Source organism: Planococcus citri, chromosome 4 (assembly GCF_950023065.1).
Source record: "Planococcus citri chromosome 4, ihPlaCitr1.1, whole genome shotgun sequence".
In the NCBI taxonomy this organism is placed as follows: domain Eukaryota; kingdom Metazoa; phylum Arthropoda; class Insecta; order Hemiptera; family Pseudococcidae; genus Planococcus; species Planococcus citri.
This window is the reverse complement of record NC_088680.1, coordinates 59,820,110-59,841,142: the sequence shown is the minus strand read 5'-3', so window position 1 is coordinate 59,841,142 and position 21,033 is coordinate 59,820,110. Positions and strand designations below refer to the sequence as shown.

At 33.8% G+C, this 21,033-nt stretch overlaps 1 protein-coding gene across 1 annotated transcript; it reads left to right on the top strand.

The window, feature by feature from the left end:
* Positions 1–323: 323 nt before the first annotated feature.
* On the top strand, positions 324–19,897 carry LOC135843340 (zinc finger protein 3-like). Its single transcript, XM_065361185.1, has 8 exons — positions 324–2,525; positions 2,632–2,886; positions 3,142–3,273; positions 9,855–9,983; positions 10,124–10,259; positions 10,343–10,478; positions 10,565–10,711; positions 18,670–19,897. Exons 1-8 carry the CDS (start codon positions 2,381–2,383, stop codon positions 19,288–19,290), a joined length of 1,701 nt encoding a protein of 566 aa, XP_065217257.1. The 5' UTR covers positions 324–2,380; the 3' UTR covers positions 19,291–19,897.
* Positions 19,898–21,033: the final 1,136 nt, after the last annotated feature.

Below are 21,033 nucleotides of genomic sequence, written 5' to 3'. Positions count from 1 at the left end.
AAAAAATGACCTTTCTGTAATTTTCAACTTTGCCCCTCCCCACTCCAGAGATCAACTCTAGCTCCCAAAAGAATTCATTCCCCAAGTTTGACTTCATTTTATCAATCAGAACAGGTTACAAGTCCCAAGTCATAAAATGTAAAATTATTAAAATCACGTCACATTGAGGGGTCGTAGCGCCACCCCCTTGAGGTTAGGGAGTTTGTCGATATCTCATTAGGTAGGTATTGGAGAGGAGATGAAATGATCACTGAGCTCATTTTACTCAAAATGTAATATTTCAGGAGTTCTTGACGAAAAACTGATTTTGGGGACTTTAATTCACGGGGGGGGGGTTAGCTCGTGGGGTAGGAGCGGGGACTTTTAGTATGTTGTTCAGCATACCACCCTAGACAATATTTATCAAAAAAACCTTTGATCGCAATAATGTTCGGGTTCACCTATTTTTTTCTGGTATTTGACTGGGCTACAGGGGAAAACATGAAAACAATTATATTTTCAAAACTGGCACAACCTACACCGCCAGCGTTTTTTTCGTTATTTGAATCACGATTCGAATTAGATAAGGTTATTTTTATTTTCTTTCTTTTTTTCCCCTACTATTCTCATTGAACGACAAAACATATTTTTGATTTTTACAATATTTTACTGAATAAATTTTGACTACAAATGATATTTTAAGCAATTGTTGTTGAGTTCATCCAAGATTAACAATAAAATTTCACCAATTTCTGACATTTTTTAGTCACATTAATGCCCATTGCACAGATTTTAAGATCCTAGATAAGTATACCTAATTTTTGACAAATTTTGTTTTACTTTGATGGCGTTCAAACAATTTTATTGAAAATGATTCATTATGTACGCAATTTTCAGAAAATTTCGTTCAAATTCTGAGATGTTTCATCAATTTATGGTCATTTTTGCTTTACAAAATTTTAGTCGATTTTTTTTTCTAATTTTCGGGAAAATTTCATTTAGATTTTATACTTTTCAAAAATAGTAAATAGGTATTTCACGTGATTTTTGCAGAATTTCAATTCAATTTTGATATAAATTTGTTCAATTTTATGTAATTTTTTGATTTGTAGATACTTATCTTTACAATACAGAGGTGATACGTCCACTTTTTCCGTTTTTGTACGCGGCATTTGTAATTTAAATGGTCCTCGTACCTGAAATATTGTTACATTCAAGTACTCGAATTTGAAACTGAAAAAGACCACAGCTCACGGTCTACCTGAAAAATTCAATTTTTTTCAACCAAATTTTCCTTTGCTGATTCTTACTTCTCAATTTTTCACATAAGTACCTATCCCCTACTTTCCAATACAGCAACAAAATTAGAAGTGAATCATGAAATTTCTCAGGTTCTACTTACATAAATTACATACGAAAATGTACCTACTAATAGGTTTGCTTTTGTGTAATTTTATTTTCAAACTTTGAAACTTTCAGCTTTAATACCACGTTACAAAAAGAGTTGATTATTGGAAAACAAAACCTCAAACTTTTGCGATGGTTCATTCAAGGTTGTTTCGTCCCCTTTTATTGCACAATTCTTTCAAATTGAAAAAAAAGTTGAAAATTGACCTACGATGTTGTCAAATATATTACTTAGCCAGCTGATTTCTTTGGAAAATCGTAGCATTTATTTGGTAGGTACCTACTTAGAAAGATGTAGGTACAGGGTGCCCAGAAATATCGAGTACCCCTAAAACAGTTTTCTACTAAAACACTTTGGTTGGTCACAGTGAATGATAATAATGATAGCACATGATTGGTTGTTGGACTGGAGAGATAAGATTCCACCAATCGTATGTATCTATTTTTTCATTGGTAACGTGAAATATATGCATATGATTGGTGGAATATTATCTCTCCAGTTCAACAACCAATCATGTGCTATCATTATTATCATTCACTGTGACCAATCTCAAGTATTTGGCAGAAAACTTTCTTTGAGGTACTCGATATTTCTGGGCACCCTGTACAAAGGTACCGAAGAAAGGGTTTCGAAAATGAATAGCCTATTCAGAAGTATGCAGAAAAAGAAAGAGTTATTTCCCCCGAATACCCCGAATGTATCTTTTAAAAGGGTGTGACTTCGTGAATCAGACGTTCGAAGAGAACTGGTTGTGAACTGTACACTACTTTATCGTGAAAAGTGCATAATACCATGTTCTTGTCAATATTATGTAATAATCAGACCGTATCCGCATGCATAATGTTGTAAGGAATATTCAAACAGTGATTGTGTTGCGTTTGCATAAGTGATACAGATGAGTTTTAAAACATAGAATCGTTGTGTACTTACTTCCCATTTAGTAAACTTGCTTGAAAAACGATCGTTTTTGATGTTTTATTCGGATCGGTTGTTATGACAATGCATAATTTCAGTGAGCCTTACGAAATTGAAGAGCTATTAAAGAAAGATAAAGACGTAGGCAATTCTATCAACATTTCTAACCCAACGTTGGATAAAAATACATCGAAAAATGCGATATACAGCTCTGTCTTTCAAAGTAAAACACATTTCATTTTTTTATCATAATGTGCTTTAGTAACCTTACAGCAATTATCACGTCTTTGATGACTGTGATGATTTTATAATTTTGCTTTCGTATTTAGATGATACTACCACCGATGCTTCAAATAAGCAATTCTGCAGGAATTTTAGAGACATCACGAGTAATTATGACGATGACGTTCCTACCAAGGCAAAAAAATTGGAGTTGAAGAGAAAACTCAAAGTTAAACAGAGTCAACAGCAAACAAAATGTTCTCGATTTGAAATTTTCAAATTAAGAAAACGATGTTCTCATCTCGAAGATACTGTAGCCAAATTGAGAAAAAGAATCAAGCGACTGGACGAGAGATGCAATGGTTAGTACCGTATGATTCTTATATTTTTCATGATCAGATAAGTTTATTCGTTCAAGTACTCAGGTCTATCGTGATGTGAGGTGTTTTCTGTTAGAGGAGTAAATTTGATCTTTTGAATTCTCTCGCTTATATTTTGCCCCTTTCAGGGCGATTTAAGGATGGTAGGCTCATTAGCACTTTTCATCTGGAACCAGATTATACGTTCAAGTGATGAAGCAACTTTGGGATCTAACTTTATTCATTTTTTTTCTTCAGTTGTGCCAGCAGAAATCGACAGAAACATAGCAGAAAATACTCGCCACCAAATAGTGACCATTTATTATTCAGAAAAACAGGACAACAGCTCTTGTATTACGGAGGCACTGCCTACAAAACATTACGAAAAAGGTTAGTAAGTATAGGTAAATACTTATTTGTACCTAGTACCTACTTGAAGAAGCAAGAAATGAGAAAATTGTTTGACTACAACGTACACCTACCCAACCACCATACTCGTTCAGTTTAATTTTATATACCTAACGTTTCAAAAATTTCAGAATTTTTACCATATTTTTAGTGTGCGTAGCACACTATTGGTTTCGCTTTGAGAAATTGAAATTTCAATTACAATGAATGTTCTCTTAAGCTATCCAACCGTTTTTTGTACCTATTGGACACCATTTGAGAATCATTAAGGCGGAGGGAATAGATTAATTTTCATTCAATTCGGATGGGTAATTGCTGAGTAATTGCAATTTTAGTTCATTATTTTAATGCATTAAATCCTAAAAAAGGGAAAAGGGGACTTGTAGAACACCTGCCGCTCATTGTACCCTGCTATACCCCCAGTCTATTCCATCACCAGCTGTGTTTCATTGTACCCTGTTACATCCCCGGTCTGTTAGCTGTGAATTCCAAGTGGGAGTGGTTTGGTGGGGCGTTTACCAAACAAATATATTATTTTAATGCCCTAACCCTCGTAGTGAATTCGTGGCTGAGTGGTTAGGGCATGTAGGTAGGAATAGGAAATTTAGGGACCCAGGTTCGAATCCCCGTGAGGTAAGTAGGTAGGTGACAGATTTTTCGTAGGAAAATTGGATAGGTAAATGCTTTGGAGTTACCTAATGTAGTACATGATAATGGGGGGAAAATAATGCTGAAATTGAGTTATTTGTCTACCTATAGCCATACAGTAAGAACTACCTTAACATGAATAATTTTTAACTTTTTACTTATAATTTAAAAATTACTTCAAAATGAGTAACTAAACTAATTTTTGTACAATTGAAACATGTAATTTTTATTATCATGAATTAGTAAAAATTATTAAAACAAAATGATTTTTACTATTGGTACCTATAGCAAAATTTATTAACCCTTAAAGACCCAGGCTAATCCTGAGATGTTGTGTGAAAATGCTTTCAATTCCCTGAATTAGATCATCACAAGCATCACTTTAACCCACAGTTTGCCCCCCAGCCCCTTAAAGCTGTCTCGTAAAAGCCGTACCAATTTATTTGATTTTCCTTGAAAACCGAGAAAGCAAAAACCCCAATGAGGTCAATCATGGAACTGAATGATATAGTATCATTAGGTGTACTGAATGAGTGAAAGCATATCCCCAAAGAACACCCCACCCCTTTTTGGGGGGCAAATTTTCAAAAAAGTTGGGATAAAAAAATTGGACCCATGCTCCATTTTTGGATAAACATATTGATGGTAGACCCTTCACAAAATGAAATCATGAAAGGTGTGAAAATGGTGGACCAGAGCGATTTTTTGAAAATTTGATTCGCTTGTCTCGATAAAAACCCGAAAAAACAGAGCATGAATACGCAAAGTACATAATATGGGAAATATTATCAAGTAGGCTTGAAATGACAGAAACAAGAATTGAAAGGAACACAGATGCTTTTAACAGCACATAAGTTCAGATAATCTACAATCCACCCATCAAATCTGTTTATCACTCCGTGGATATTCTTTCTCGATATTTGTCACCAAATAGTTACATCCTACAAAGGTTAGCAGTATGATTGTTTTTCTGCAGAAATATCGAAATAGGTTTATCAACTACTTTGAAAAGCTTTACACAGTCAAATTGCAGCACTCCCTGGCATTTCATAATGTTCAAGCATTCATGAAGAAGTCACTATCCCTTCCCAATCATAGATAATGTAGTTCTACATCATGAAAATTGCACGAGCAGAAGTCGTCGTTTACAATCATGAGATTGTGTCTAGCTTATGACTACAGGATTCAGGGGATTTGAGATTCAGTAAAAAGCTTTCAACTGTTGTTCAACCACAACTCTGAACTTTTGAATGTTTTGAGAAATTCCTGCTGAAGTTGATATTCTTTCTCGATATTTGTCAACAAATAGTTACATCCCGCAAAAGGTTAGTGGTACAATTGTTTTTCTGCAGAAGTATCGAAATAGGCTTATCTACCACTTTGAAAAGCTTTACACTGTCAAATTGCAGCTGTCTCTGGCATTTCATAATGTTGAAGCATTCATGAAGAAGTCACTATCCCTCCTCGATCATTGATAGTGTAGTTCAACATCATGAAATATTATGATTGGAAACAACGAATTCTGCTCAAGCAATTTTCAAGATGTACAACTTCACTATCAACGATCGGGGAGGGATAGTGACTTCTTCATGAATGCTTCAACATTATGAAATGCCAGAGACAGCTGCAATTTGACAGTGTAAAGCTTTTCAAAGTGGTAGATGAGCCTATTTCGATACTTCTGCAGAAAAATGAGATTGTGTCTAGCTTATGACTACAGGATTCAGGGGATTTGAGATTCAGTAAAAAGCTTTCAACTGTTGTTCAACCACAACTCTGAACTTTTGAATGTTTTGAGAAATTCCTGCTGAAGTTGATATTCTTTCTCGATATTTGTCAACAAATAGTTACATCCCGCAAAAGGTTAGTGGTACAATTGTTTTTCTGCAGAAGTATCGAAATAGGCTTATCTACCACTTTGAAAAGCTTTACACTGTCAAATTGCAGCTGTCTCTGGCATTTCATAATGTTGAAGCATTCATGAAGAAGTCACTATCCCTCCTCGATCATTGATAGTGTAGTTCAACATCATGAAATATTATGATTGGAAACAACGAATTCTGCTCAAGCAATTTTCAAGATGTACAACTTCACTATCAACGATCGGGGAGGGATAGTGACTTCTTCATGAATGCTTCAACATTATGAAATGCCAGAGACAGCTGCAATTTGACAGTGTAAAGCTTTTCAAAGTGGTAGATGAGCCTATTTCGATACTTCTGCAGAAAAACAATTGTACCACTAACCTTTTGCGGGATGTAACTATTTGTTGACAAATATCGAGAAAGAATATCAACTTCAGCAGGAATTTCTCAAAACATTCAAAAGTTCAGAGTTGTGGTTGAACAACAGTTGAAAGCTTTTTACTGAATCTCAAATCCCCTGAATCCTGTAGTCATAAGCTAGACACAATCTCATGATTGTAAACGACGACTTCTGCTCGTGCAATTTTCATGATGTAGAACTACATTATCTATGATTGGGAAGGGATAGTGACTTCTTCATGAATGCTTGAACATTATGAAATGCCAGGGAGTGCTGCAATTTGACTGTGTAAAGCTTTTCAAAGTAGTTGATAAACCTATTTCGATATTTCTGCAGAAAAACAATCATACTGCTAACCTTTGTAGGATGTAACTATTTGGTGACAAATATCGAGAAAGAATATCCACGGAGTGATAAACAGATTTGATGGGTGGATTGTAGATTATCTGAACTTATGTGCTGTTAAAAGCATCTGTGTTCCTTTCAATTCTTGTTTCTGTCATTTCAAGCCTACTTGATAATATTTCCCATATTATGTACTTTGCGTATTCATGCTCTGTTTTTTCAGGTTTTTATCGAGACAAGCGAATCAAATTTTCAAAAAATCGCTCTGGTCCACCATTTTCACACCTTTCATGATTTCATTTTGTGAAGGGTCTACCATCAATATGTTTATCCAAAAATGGAGCATGGGTCCAATTTTTTTATCCCAACTTTTTTGAAAATTTGCCCCCCAAAAAGGGGTGGGGTGTTCTTTGGGGATATGCTTTCACTCATTCAGTACACCTAATGATACTATATCATTCAGTTCCATGATTGACCTCATTGGGGTTTTTGCTTTCTCGGTTTTCAAGGAAAATCAAATAAATTGGTACGGCTTTTACGAGACAGCTTTAAGGGGCTGGGGGGCAAACTGTAGGTTAAAGTGATGCTTGTGATGATCTAATTCAGGAAATTGAAAGCATTTTCACACAACATCTCAGGATTAGCCTGGGTCTTTAAGGGTTAAAATGATAATTTTTACTATACGATTACAGTAAAAATTATTGAATGGGATCTGGTACTTAATTGTGCTAAATAACAGTATTTAGTTAATTTTTTTATTAAAAATTACCAATATTTTTTTCGTGTAATTTAGAGGCAATGCAAATTCTTAACATATTTTATAAGATTTAATTCTTAATTTAGAATAAAAAGCAAGTTCTGAAAATTGGTTTGAAAATATATAAATTTGAAGACAATGGAAATCCTAAAAAAAATAATATGAAAATTTGTATTTAGAGACGCTGAGAATTCCAAAAATTGATTAAAAGTTCTGTAAGTTGCAGGTAATGTGAACTTGAAAATTATATGAAATAAGTATTGTACCTAATATTTATGAAGAAGATGAGAATTCAGAAAAATTGGAGGCAATGTGAATTCCAAAAATTGAGTGTTTTACAATTTGTGGACAATATGAACTTGAAAATTGAATTTGAAATTTTTTAATTTAAAGACAATAAGAATTCTGAAAAATTATTCAAAATTTGACTATTTAGAGGCAATGTGAATTCTAAAAATTGATTGCAAATTTCCTAACTCAGCAGCATTGCAAAATTCTGAAAATTTATTGAAAACTTTATGAAATTGTACTTAGCGATGGGGAATTCGGGAAATTGATTTGAAATTTTGTAAATTTTAAAACAATGCAAACTATGAAAAACAACTAGAAATTTCTTAATTTAGAAGCAATACAAGCTTATAAATTATTCTGAAATACCTATTGTAATTTGGAAAATATGAAAACACTGAAAAACAATTATTATTTTGAAGCAGTGAGAGTTTCAAAAATTCTCATCACTGTGACATGGTTGATTCACTTATGCACTACCTAGATGTAATAACGGTTATAGCTGTAGAAAAGGCAGCTAGCTACGCACACTTTGCAGCTAAGCTTTGCTTAGCTGTCTGTCTAGTTACTTTTTAGTTAGGTACTGAATCTTATTCGTAGAAAAGTCGAACGATGATCGTTGTAATATGTACAACTACAAATATACGACTATCTGAGGAGCACTCTAAAAAAGATTAGTAGGTATTGCATACGGGTCATTTCACGCCAATTCGACCAAAAAGTGGTATGGACGGTCGGCGATTTTTTTGAAATTTTTCCTGTGGAAAGACCTTTTGAAGGGATCTCCAATGACGCAAACCACAGCTCTCTAGACCTTGTTTAAAGGCTGCTAGAGGGTGTCAAAGTTTTCTTTGAACTTTAAATATCATCCATTTCAGCAGTGGATTACTCGATAACCGCGATACCTACCTATCAAAATAGAACTTTTTCCAATAGTAATGGTTTTGAAAGGCTTTTTGGTGATGTCATAAAAATCAGTGTTGCCACTTCTTTTTTGTACAAAAAATCGGCGCGAAAAATTTCAAAACGTAGTTTTTACATTGTTCCGAATTTCAAAAATTCTGAAAAAAATATATTATAGACAACTTTTTATGCTGAACAACATATTAAAAAATTGGGATGACACCATGTCGTAAAGTCGATTTAAAAAAATTTAAAGTTTGCGAAAAAATACGATTTTTTGATTTAAAGCATGAAAAAAAGTTTTGACCGGTGAAGTTGGCCCATTTGACCTTTATTTTAACTTATCCGTTGAAAAAGTTGAAAAAACCTAAATACTTGATGAATGAACTGATCACAAAAAAATCAAAATTCGAAAAAATTGAATTCTCAAATTCAAACATCAAAAAAAAAGTTTAAATTTAATCAGTCGTCTTATTTTGACCTCTTACTGACGTACTTATTTCATGAAAAAGTTGATAAAAACACCACTCATGGCAAACAAAATTAAAATTCGTTTACTTTTTGAATTTTTTCGAATTTTGATTTTTTTGTGATCGAGTTCATTTCAACGACTGAAGGGGTTTTTTCAATTTTTTCTACGGATACGTAAAAATAGAGGTCAAAATGGATCAACTTCACCAGTCAAAACATTTTTTTCATGTTTTCAATCAACAAATCGCATTTTTCGCAAACCTTCAATTTTTTAAAATCCACTTTACGACATACTTAATGCCATCCCAATTTTTCAATATGTTGTTCAGCATGAAAAGTTGTCCATAATATATTTTTTTTTTCAGAATTTTTAAGAATCGGAACAATACGAAAACTACATAGGCTGCACAGTCATTCAAAAGAACGGGCTTTCAACATGCAATTTTGAGAGTCGGAACGATATGAAAACTACGTTTTGAAACTTTTTGAGCTAATTTTTCGTAAGAAAAAAGTATATAGCAACACTGATTTTTATGATATCACCTATATCACCAAAAAGCCTTTCAAAACCCTTAATTAACTATTGGAAAAAGTTCCATTTTAAGGTTGAATACCCAAGTTAGGTATCAACGAGTAGAAAATGAAAAAAAATTGAATTAATAAAAGTATACCATACCTATACCCTATAGTTACCAACCTATCTATAGGTATAACATAGCATATCGATTTCTCACCATCTCTTAATTACCTACATACCGGATAGATCTTTAAAACAGAGGGGCGGGGGCAAAATTGGTAATGGTTCTCTCATTTCTCAAAAGAAGGAACAAGGTTATATAGGCTTCTAATTACCTATCACAATGTAATTTGTATTTTTATTTCTCAGAAGCGTATGAGGAACGTATTGATGAAGATGATCAATTTCCAAATTTGAACGCTCTCAGCTCCCCAAAAAAATTAGAGGATGGCGGTAGTTGCAACGCAGAAGTTCAATATCAACAACGTTTTGAAGATGGTAAGTAAGTTTTTTGTGCAGGGTAAATAAAATGATTTTGTTCCAAAAAAATGTACACATAAAAAACTTGACCTACAGGATTTCATATGTATTAGGTATAGATTGCTTCATATTAAAAATTTCACGAAATTGTTTACTAGATCCCACCTCAGAAGATTTACAGAACTGTTTTTCTGATCCGACGAAAGCGGCCGATTGTGTGTTCTTCAACGTAATACTCGACGACAATGAGGTTGTCAGTGATATTTCTGTCAATTCTCAAATTAACTATCAGTTGTAAGCGATACCTAAATGCATTTTTTTTATATCAACATTGTAATAAATTATATTTTTATAGATTTTTAATTTTTTGTTTACAGACATAGGAGTTATACCGTTACCAGTTCAAATAATGAACATTTCGATAAAGCTCACGTGGGGCAAACACAGCGGATGGAACAAGAGCAAATGACAACCCAACGACCAAACTGTAATGATGAGCTAAATGTGTGCCAGGTAAGAATAACTGGTATGCTTTCAATTAGCTTTCTGCTTCAGGCCAATTAAATTTTCAGCACAACATTCATTTTTGATCATTTTAGCGCAATGGACAGGCCTCTTCTTCAGCTGGGTACTCAAAACCTCGAGAAAAAGGAGTTGAGGGACGGTCTACTCGCTCTATTAAAAAGAAAAAAGAACTCCCTAACGTAGCTATCACGATACAAACCTCCGACAGCATTCCAAAAAAGGTTAGTACATCTACCCAGTTGACCAAATGCTAGCAAATTTTGTGCTAGCGTAAATGGTGCCGGAATTTGAGACACTTTTTTAAAAAAATGCTAGCAAATCAGTTGCGATTAGGTCGCATTAGAGTAGCAGAATTGTGCACAAATAGCTAGCACGTAGCTGGCACAAAGCTAGCATTTTGTTGGCACTTTGCTCTGCATTCTGCTACGTACATGCGACTAAATCGCGACTGATTTGCTAGCAATTTTTGCAAAAAGTGTCTCATATTCCGGCACCATTTACGCTAGCGCAAATTATGCTAGCAAGAAGCTAGCATTTTGCTAGCGTAGAAAAACTTTGATCAGTAAAGTAATTGCTATTAATTAATTTTTAAAAATTCTGGGTGTTTACCTTTAACAAGTGGTAGTTTTCCAGGAAATTCCAAAAATTAGGCGACTGTCCCAGCTCAGAGGTAGCATAACGCTAGCATCTTGGGATAGTATAAGAAGAGTGATGTCACACTCTTCTTACTTTTCAACAAGATACCACCTTGAGCTTATATTCAACTTGATGACACACTTTATCTAAGAGTAGCAAACTATACCATGAGAGAGATCGACACTAGCAATTCGCTAGCATTATGCTAGCGCTTAGGTTGAAAAATCTCTTTATTAAATAAAAAATGAAGTTGTTTTTTTTTAAATAGAAAAATTGTCAAAATTTAAAATTTGAAAATGAAGTATCAAACAAACCATGAAAATGAAAAATTTCAAAAACATTTGAACAACATTTTAGTCCACGGCAATGGGAGTAATTGCACCCCCTGCCGATCCTCCGGGACAACTTTTTCCTTAAAGGGGCCCATGTAGAAAAAAACTACTAGTTGAGCACAAAAAAAATACAAAAAAATACTAGTAGTGAATTGGAACACTTTTTAACACTAGTAAAATAATGATTACTAGAAGTAATTAACTACTAGTAGGGGTCACTTGACTAGAAGTGATTTACCACTAGTAGGGTCACTAGACTAGAAGTTTATGTTCCAATTCACTACTAGTATTTATTCATGATGAGCATAGTAACACACTAGTGGTTCAAAAAAATCACTAGTAGTGAAATGACAAAATTACTTTAAGATTTTACATTACTAGTAGTGTAAGACATTGTATTATAGTACATACAGTAATATGATCTTACAATCACAATGCGGTAATTGCGGGACCTTCGAGGTCGCACATCTCCCCGCTCCTTGATGTACTATCCACACCCCTGCATCCCTTCACCTCCAAAAATTAACTCACCTTTACATTTCATCTTTTTTAAGATGATTTAAATAGATCGACTGGGTAAACATTCGGCTTATAAAGAAACTGCTCGATACTTTATCTAAGAGTATTAAATTGGCATACTAATTACTACTAGTATTTGAAAATCCTAGTAGGATAAATACAGGTAATATGGGGTACATAGACGAAAACGCTTATTAAAATTGATAAAAAAAATTTTGGTGACATTAAAAAAACAAAAAAACATTTACCTATCTTTGAAAAAAATTGTGGCCTCAAAAAATTATTTTCACTACCTATTTTTAATGATTTTTCAAAAAAAAAAGTTCAAAATTGACCATTTTAGCAAGTTAGAAGTTACAGATAATGTGGGGTACTAGTAAAAATTACAATAAAATGAATTTTAAAAAACGAATAAAATATTTTTTCAGTATTTATACACATATATCATGCGCAAAACATAAATTTTCATGAATTTTTTATTTTTTGGGGGGAATGAAGTAGCCAGCCTACTTGTAAAAATAAAAATAAATGAATTAGAGGAACAAGAAAAACGGTTTTCATTTACTATTTTTACACAATATGTTGGTCTTTTTGTAGTTTTTAGGCTTTTTTGGCTCAGAATAGCCAGAATAGGTATATCAAAAATTTATGAAAAAAAACAATATACCACATATTACCAGCATGAAAATTTCAACACCAAAAATTTTCTATTATTTTAAACATTTTTGCGAAACTTTTCAAAAAACTTGAAGTAAGTATTACTCTCAGAGTTGCATAAAAAAATCGCTACCAACGGATAAAAAAGAATGCAGGTGACCAATCAACTTCAGATCTGATGTAATCTTAGGATTCATTTATTAAAAAACACCTTAAATTTTTTCCCATTGAGAATATCATAACATTTTCTCAAATAACAGAAATCATAGTGGTGCTATTAAGAAACCATTTCGAAACAAGTGTACACCACTACTGGTATTAATAAAAACACTAGTAGTGATAATGAGCAATCACAGAGATCACTTTAGGGCTGTAGTGGAACAGGACTAATATTTTGAAAGTTCCAGTAGTGAATAGGATTACTTATCACTTTGTTTCCAAACTAGTGTATTTCACTACTAGTATGAATCAAAAAACTAGTAGTGGTAATGAGCAATCACAGTAATCATTTTGGACCTGTGGTGCAAGAAGACTAGTATTTTGTAAGATCTAGTAGTGAGTACAAGTACTAGTTATTCTCTTTAAAAACTACTCATATACCACTACTATGCAATGCAAAAAACTAGTAGTAAATCTTAGAACTTCTAGTAATTCTTTGAGGCAGTGATGTACCACTACAAGTGAAAAAATATCACTAGTGGTTTTCATAAATTACTGCTAGGAATCCACTTCATACCACTAGTGTTGTTTGAAAAACTACTAGTAATTTTGAAAAACCTGTAGTATTTTTGCAAAAACTACTAGTAAATTTGAAGAACTAGTGTTTTTTTTCTACATGGGGGACATCCTAAGGAACATTTTAAAGCAAACTTGCTGAAAAAAAATTGGCCTTACTTACAAAATGGCGGCAATTTTGATTGAAAGGTCAGCCGAAATCGCAGATTTCGCGTTTCAACATAGGACGTTCACGAAATTTTTCAAACCTTACAAACGTAGATCGAAAGATCATGCAAAAATTCATCACCTGTCAAAATTTCAAGTGGTAAAGTACCTTTTTCGATTTTCGGTGAATTTTCAAAAATCAAATTTTGGCCAAAATGTGAGAAAAAATCGAAATTTTACCAAATTGACCAAGAAACCTGACATTTGGGATATACCCTATTTTCGACATGCCAAATCGATGGGAAACGGTTTCAACTTGTTTTGAGTAGTTCTGGAGCCTCCAGCAGATTTTTGAAACTCAAATTGAAGTTGTAAAGCTCAAATTTATTCTGAAAACTAATTTCAATACGCTACGAAGTACTGCAGGTGAATTTCAAGTTGTTTTGGAGCCTCCAGCGACTCTTTGAAAATTCCTGAAGCCTCCAGCAGATTTTTGAAACTTTAAATTTTCACAAAATTTCATCAAACTGAGATGGAGAGTCGAAATTCATTCTGCAAACTAATTTTAATACGCTACGAAGTCGACTGCTTGTGGATTTCATGTCGTTTTGGAGCCTCCAGCGAATTTTCGAAGGTTGTATGGCGTTTTTTGGAAAATTGGAATTTCCTAAAAGTAGCTGGAAGCTTCAAAACCATTTGAAACCTGCGAAGTAAATTTCAGCTTGCCAACTCCAATTGATTAATTAATGTTGTGGGAATTTAAAGTTTCAAAAGCCTACTGGAGGCTCTAAAATGACTTGAACCCACCTGAAGTCGTCTTCAGAGGGTGTTGAAATTGGAGTGTAGAGTAAACTACAGCTTTCCATGTCCATTTGATGAAATTTTGTTGTCCCCTTTAAGAAAAAAGTTGCCCCGGAAGATCGGCGGGGGAGGGGGGTGCAATTACTCCTATTGTCATATGCAGGAATATTTTTAATGATTTTTGTATGCGCGCTGAGGGATGGAAAATATATTTGCTCGCATTTTGCTACAATAAATAACGCAGAAAAAGGTTTACTGGTGAGAAATGCGTAAGATCTGGTAGCACGTTCCTATCATTTGACTACAAAGAAAACGCCAAGTCACCAGATGCAGAAACTAGAGATATGCTTACATTTTTTTAGAGCCAGATAGCTAAGTAAATGCAAGCTCAGAGATGCAAGAATATTACCTGAAGTTTCCTATCATAAAACTGTGAGCAGGTACATATTAGTCAGTGATACGCTGGCATTAAGCGAGCAGGTATAGAGTGAGGCAAAAGCTAGCTGAGATATGCGAGAATATTGCTTGAACTTTCTTGGCATAGAATTGCAAGCAAGTATCCATCAGTGATACGCTAGCATCAGGCGAGCATGTATGAAGTGAAGTAAAAGCTAGCTGAGATATGCGAGAATATTTCTTGAACTGTCCTAGCATAGAATTGCGAGCAAGTATCCGCCAGTAATACGCTAGCATAAGGCGAGCAAGTTAAAGTGAAGTAAAAGCTAGCTGAGAGTCGCTGGAAAACAGCTCGAAAATTGCTAGAATTGAATTTGCTAGCGAAAAACTGCAAGAAAATCGCTTACTTTTAGCGAGATAATTATTGCTGGCCACAAAAAGCGAGTAAATTGCTAGCAACTTATCAAAACGTGAATAAAACGCTAGCTTTTTGCTAGCATGTGGTCAACTGGGTAAGTCATATACCTTTGACTAACGATGCAATTTGCGCAAGCGTAGGTACGATGTTTTATTTTTTCACAACTGGATGCACTGCCTTCTATCGGCCAGTCTTTTGCTGAAGTTGTCAATGTCTCGAATTCGGTTAAATATAGTGAAAAATCTCACCTTTTGTAAAAATTGCCGAAAACCTCGTTTTTAACTAAAAATTATCTTGTCAGTTTTCCCGCAAAAAATTGCTTCGTTGCCAAAAATTACCCGAAAGTCACGTTTTTTTTTTATTAACACGAAAAATTGCAAAAATTCTCACTTTTCTAACATAAATCGCGACAAAATCAGTATCATTTTTTTAAATCAATAATTACCAAAAAGCCTTCTTTTTTAGTTGACATTTTCAAAACTTTGATTTTTATACAAAGGAGGAATTATCGATGAGGCCATTTTTTGGGCCCGGACAGTTATCGACTCGACCACTCTTAAAAGCTTGTAATAAATATACCAAATACGAATCCGTGGTTAGTTGACCCAAAATGACCACTTTTTGAGCTCCAGGGGTTCCCAAAGTTGCGAATAAAGAAATAATTTTAGGAACCACTGAGAATTATTTTCAGAAACTTTTTTAGCGTAATATATCTGTTTGAACCTGATAAACGTCATGCGAGACGATTTTTCTATTTTTGACCCTCGAGGGGCAGAAATTGGGAGGTTTTGATTTTTTGAAAATTTTTGAACCTCCATTTTGGACCTACCCCTTTGAGCCTCGCTAAAAAGCTTTTTACAGTTAATTAGTATCTGAAAGACGTCCATATTATCAAATTTTGAGCTCCATAAAATTTTGCGCTGGTACTCAAAAATCCAATTTTCCAATTTTTCGTAATTTCGATATTTTGGGAACCCCTGGACGTAACGTTTTGAGGTATATATTCAATTTTCCGAATGAAAATGTTTAATTAAGCTCCCTGCATATTCGTAATCTTGAACTCTTTTTTTGGAGCCTCCCACTTTAGGCACCTCTAAAAAAGGCGTTTATGCATATTTTTTCAAATAATTTGAAGAATTTACATTTGAAACACACTAGCAAGTACTATAGCTCAATTTTGAATGTTACAGGAAAAATCATATGAAAAATTATCGAGCACTTGCTGGTGTGTTTCAAAAATAAATTCTGCAATTTATTTTAAAAAATATGTATAAACTCTTTTTTTTAGGGGTGCCTAAAGTGGGGGGCTCTGAAAAAAGGGTTCAAAATTACGTTGAATATATACCTCAAAAGGTTACGTTTGGCGCAAATCGCATGTTTCTAGTTTTTCAGGGGTTCCCAAAATATCGAAATTGTGAAAAATTGGAAAATTGGATTTTTGAGTACCAGCGCAAAATTTTATGGAGCTCAAAAATTTGGTAAGATGGACGTCTTTCAGATACTAATTAACTGTAGAAAGCTTTTTAGCGAGGCTCAAATGGGTAGGTCCAAAATGGGGGTTCCAAAATTTTCAAAAAATCAAAACCTCCCAATTTCTGCCACTCGAGGGTCAAAAATAGAAAAATCATCTCGCATGACGTTTATCAGGTTCAAACAGATATATTACGCTAAAAAAGTTTTTGAAAATAATTCTCAGTGATTCCTAAAATTATTTCTTTATTCGCAACCTTGAGAACCCCTGGAGCTCAAAAAGTGGTCATTTTGGGTCAACTAACCACGGATTCGTATTTGGTATATTCATTACAACATTTTAAGAGTGGTCGAGTCGATAACTGTCCGGGCCCAAAAAATGACCTTATCGATACTTCTCCTTTTTGCTTTTTTACTACTAAAAAGTCACACCTTTGTTTTCGAAAAATTACTCAAATGTTTCTCTTGTTTGACAGGAATTGTCAAAAATATCACTATTTTGCTAATAATGCCCAAAAAGTCCCCCATTTTTTAGCCCTGTGACAAAAATCGTCAAAAATTCTCGCTTTGTTCAAAAATTGACAAAATTTTTGCTTTTTAAAAAAATGGTTTAAATTTTTCGTTTGCAAAAGGCTTCAAAAAATTTTCATGCTTTCCAAAAATTGTCTCGGAAGTTTTGCTTTTTTGGCCAATCTCAAATATTGTCAAAATTTTATGCTTTTTAGAAAAATGGCAAAAGATTGTTTTTTTTCAGAAAATTCCAAAACAGCCCAATTTTTCCTCGAAGTACAAGCGGGACTGCTGGAAAACGTTTTCCAGCAGTCCCGCTTGTTTGACCAAAAATTGGGAAGAAGTATAATTTTTGTCCCAATAATTTACCAGGAAGGCCTGCTTTTTTGCCAGAAGATTCACAAAAATTCTCGCTTTTTGGCAGCATTGCTGAAAAATACAGAAAATTTGCATTTTGCTAAAATTGTCAATAGGTATCTTGTTTTTTGACAACAATATTCAAAAATTTCTCCTTTTTCAAAAATTGACAAAAATTTTCGCTTTTGCAAAAAAACGGCCAAAGACTGCGGTTTTTTGCAGAAAATTCCAAAAACTTTCATTTTTTCCCCAAATTGTCCAAAAGTTTCGTTTTTTCCACAAAAATTGTGAAAAATCGTATTTTTTAGCCAATAATCATGTGTACCATTATTTACAGTTTTCTGCTGAAATTGTCAAAAATTCTCACTTTTTTTTAGCTCAATTTTGTTAAAAATTTCACAACTTAGAAATGTTTATACCTTAATTTTTTTCAAAAATTTCAAAAAAGTTTCACTGTTTGCCAGAAATTGAGCTAAAAAGCACTCCTTTCTGCAAAAATTTGTCAACGCTTTTCTTTTTCAGAAATGAAAAAATTTTCGTTTTTCAGCGAAATGGCTAAAAAGTGTTGATTTTTTTTGTAAAAAATTCCAAAAAGTCGCGCTCATCTTCAGAAATTGCGGGATTTTTTTTTTTGCATTTGATTACTTTTTATAAGGTGGGCTGATTTTTGCTGAAGTTTTCCTTTTCGCTTTTTGACTCTAAATTACCAATAATTCTCTACACGTTTGTTTGTGTGGTTTTTTTTAATACACATTATCAAAAATTTTTTGCACTTTAAAAATTGACAAAATTTTTTGAGTTTTATTAAAATGGTTATAAATTGTGATTTTTTTCGAAAAATCCAGATCATCTGATTTTGTTCAAAAAATTGTCAAAAGCTTCGCTATTTTGTCAGAAATTTTAAAGGCTACTCCTTTTTACTACAATTGTTAAAGTTTCGCTTTTGAACAAAAATCGCCCCCACCCCCAGAAATTGCAAATATTCTGCCAAAAAGTCTTGCGGGGGCGGCAAATTTCCGACTGCCTAGGGACGGCGCATACCTTTGAATCTTCCATTTTTTTAAAATAGGTAGGTAGGTAAATATTATTTCCCCTCATTTAGGCTACACACAATCATTTGAAAGAACAGTAGGTACATGTACTTGTAACTTGCAAAATATGTAATAGCCACAAAATTAATTCAATAGTTTTTTTCCTCCAGGTACGAGGAGTATTGATGCAGGATTCACCTCCATACCGTTGCAATATTTGCGATAAAACGTATTCCAGTAAATCTTCTTGGAGATGGCATCAGCAAAAACATATTTTGAAGCCATTCCTGTGTCCGAAATGTAAAAAATCATTCGCTAAAGAATCCTGCCTCATTGCCCATCAAGCAACTCATACTGAAATGAAACCTTACAAATGCGAAATTTGCGGCGCACGATTCAAGCACAATCATACTAAATTAAAGCACGAACGATATATGCATACAGAGGTCGCTTGTTTCGAATGTGCTGTTTGTGGGAAAATGTTCAACCATAGGACTTCTATCATTCAGCACTTGCGAGTACATTCTGATAAAAAACCGTTTCGTTGCCAAACCTGTGGCACAAGCTTTCCTTCCAAAAGCCAACTTGTTTCACATCAAAGGATGCATAGTAAAGAAAAAAACTTCAAATGCGGCATATGTAACCAGCGATTTAAATACGTACATAATAAAACAAAGCATGAACGTTTACATGTGGAGGGCTCTCGTTTCGAATGCGCCTTATGCGGCAGAAAATATCGCACGAAAAGTAATCTAGCCCGTCACATACACATATCGTTTGGTTGCAGTTAGATTTCAATAATTAGTACCTATCTGAATGTGTGCAGATTTAAATTCGGGGTTTCTTTGTGTTCTGTGTTTTTGAGTTCTTACTTACCCATGATGAAAGAGTTGAAAAATGGTTTGCAAATTTTTGTACTGCAATGATAAATAGACATACCTAATATGTTCTTATTTTTGCAATAGGTACCTAGCTACCTACTATACCTACTTATTTTTATTCGTTCTTATATGTATAATTATATTCAACAGTTTAATACAATAATGTAGTTGAAAATTATTGACGTTGATCACTGCATTCTACACCGATTTGCAGTTCGATTTTTACTTTTAGTGAGAAAAGATATCTTCCCGTTTAATAAGTAAAACCATGGTAATATAGTATGTACATAAATGGTTGTTGAAATTGTATTTATCCTCCAATAAAATATATTACCTGATTTCGTTACAAACGTACATTATAATTACTGTTATAGATTTCAGCTTTGGCTCTTTTTCAGCAGTAGGTACAAACAAATATATTTGTATGAATCGTTGTTTAAATTGTTAGTTGTTTCGTTGCATTTTGAACGCTTCTTTTATTTTCTATCCGTAGACGTTTCATTAATTTATGGTCATTTTTAACGTTTCAAAATAAAACTTTCGTCAAATTTTTTGGTATGGTACTTTTCAGAAAAATTTTATTTAGATTTTACACTTTTTAAAAATAGTGAGTATTTCATGTGATTTTTGCAGAATTTCAATTCAATTTTTATATAGGTAGGTACATAATTTGCTCAATTTTGGGTCATTCCACGTCAATTCAACCAAAAAAAGGCAATTTTGAAAGTTCATGTCTTTCGATTTCGCTCAAATTTTTTTTACAATATCTACCCACCCAGTAAGTAAGAAAGCCGCAATCAGTTGGGTCCCAGCCCCCTCAGGTAGTGGGTGGGGGGGGGACTTCCATTATTTTCACATTGTTTCGAGGTACTCAACTTCAGCAGCCCATTCCTCCAAAACTATGATACTTTGATCAAAACTGATTTCACAGTTCGAAAGGGCATTGAATTTTGAACTTTTCAAGTATTTTGAAATTTTCAAAAGTTGAAAGTTGAACTTTTAATTTGAAAGTTCAAATTTCAAAATGGCGCTGTAAGTGAGAGCTACCATTTAAAATTTTGAAAAAATTTCCATAGATGTACATTTTGATACTTTTTCGAAATATTTAAGTTTCGAGATGGGACTCTTGACGGAGGGGGAGCACCTCCACCCCCCCATTTTGGGTGAAATTTTCAAAAGAAAATCTGGGGCATGTGATATGTTGAATTGTATGTTTTCGGCGACGCTAAACACGAATATGACGTCAGATTTTTGATTGGACCCCATCCACGGCCCCCGGCACCTCCCCAAAGTGAGTAAAAATTCAAAAAAGTGTCTTATTGTTCGTGCGACACATGAAATAGTATGTTTTCGATATCGCTGAACATAGCCTTTGTTACTTGATAAACCTCATGTACGGAGCTTCAGGTACTCCTTTGTGTCTGTAACACTGAAAAAAAAGAATTGAAAAATCGAAAACTTTGGTAGGTATCTTGAACACAAACTTGAAACTAATTTTAAAAACGTGCATTATAAATACGATTGGTTTCCTTCTTATCAAAATCTGATAACGTAAACTTTTTTATTTCAATTTTCGAAAACAAAGGCTATATTCGTGTTCAGCGATATCGAAAACATACTATTCCATGTGCCACGACACGAATCCCCACGCGA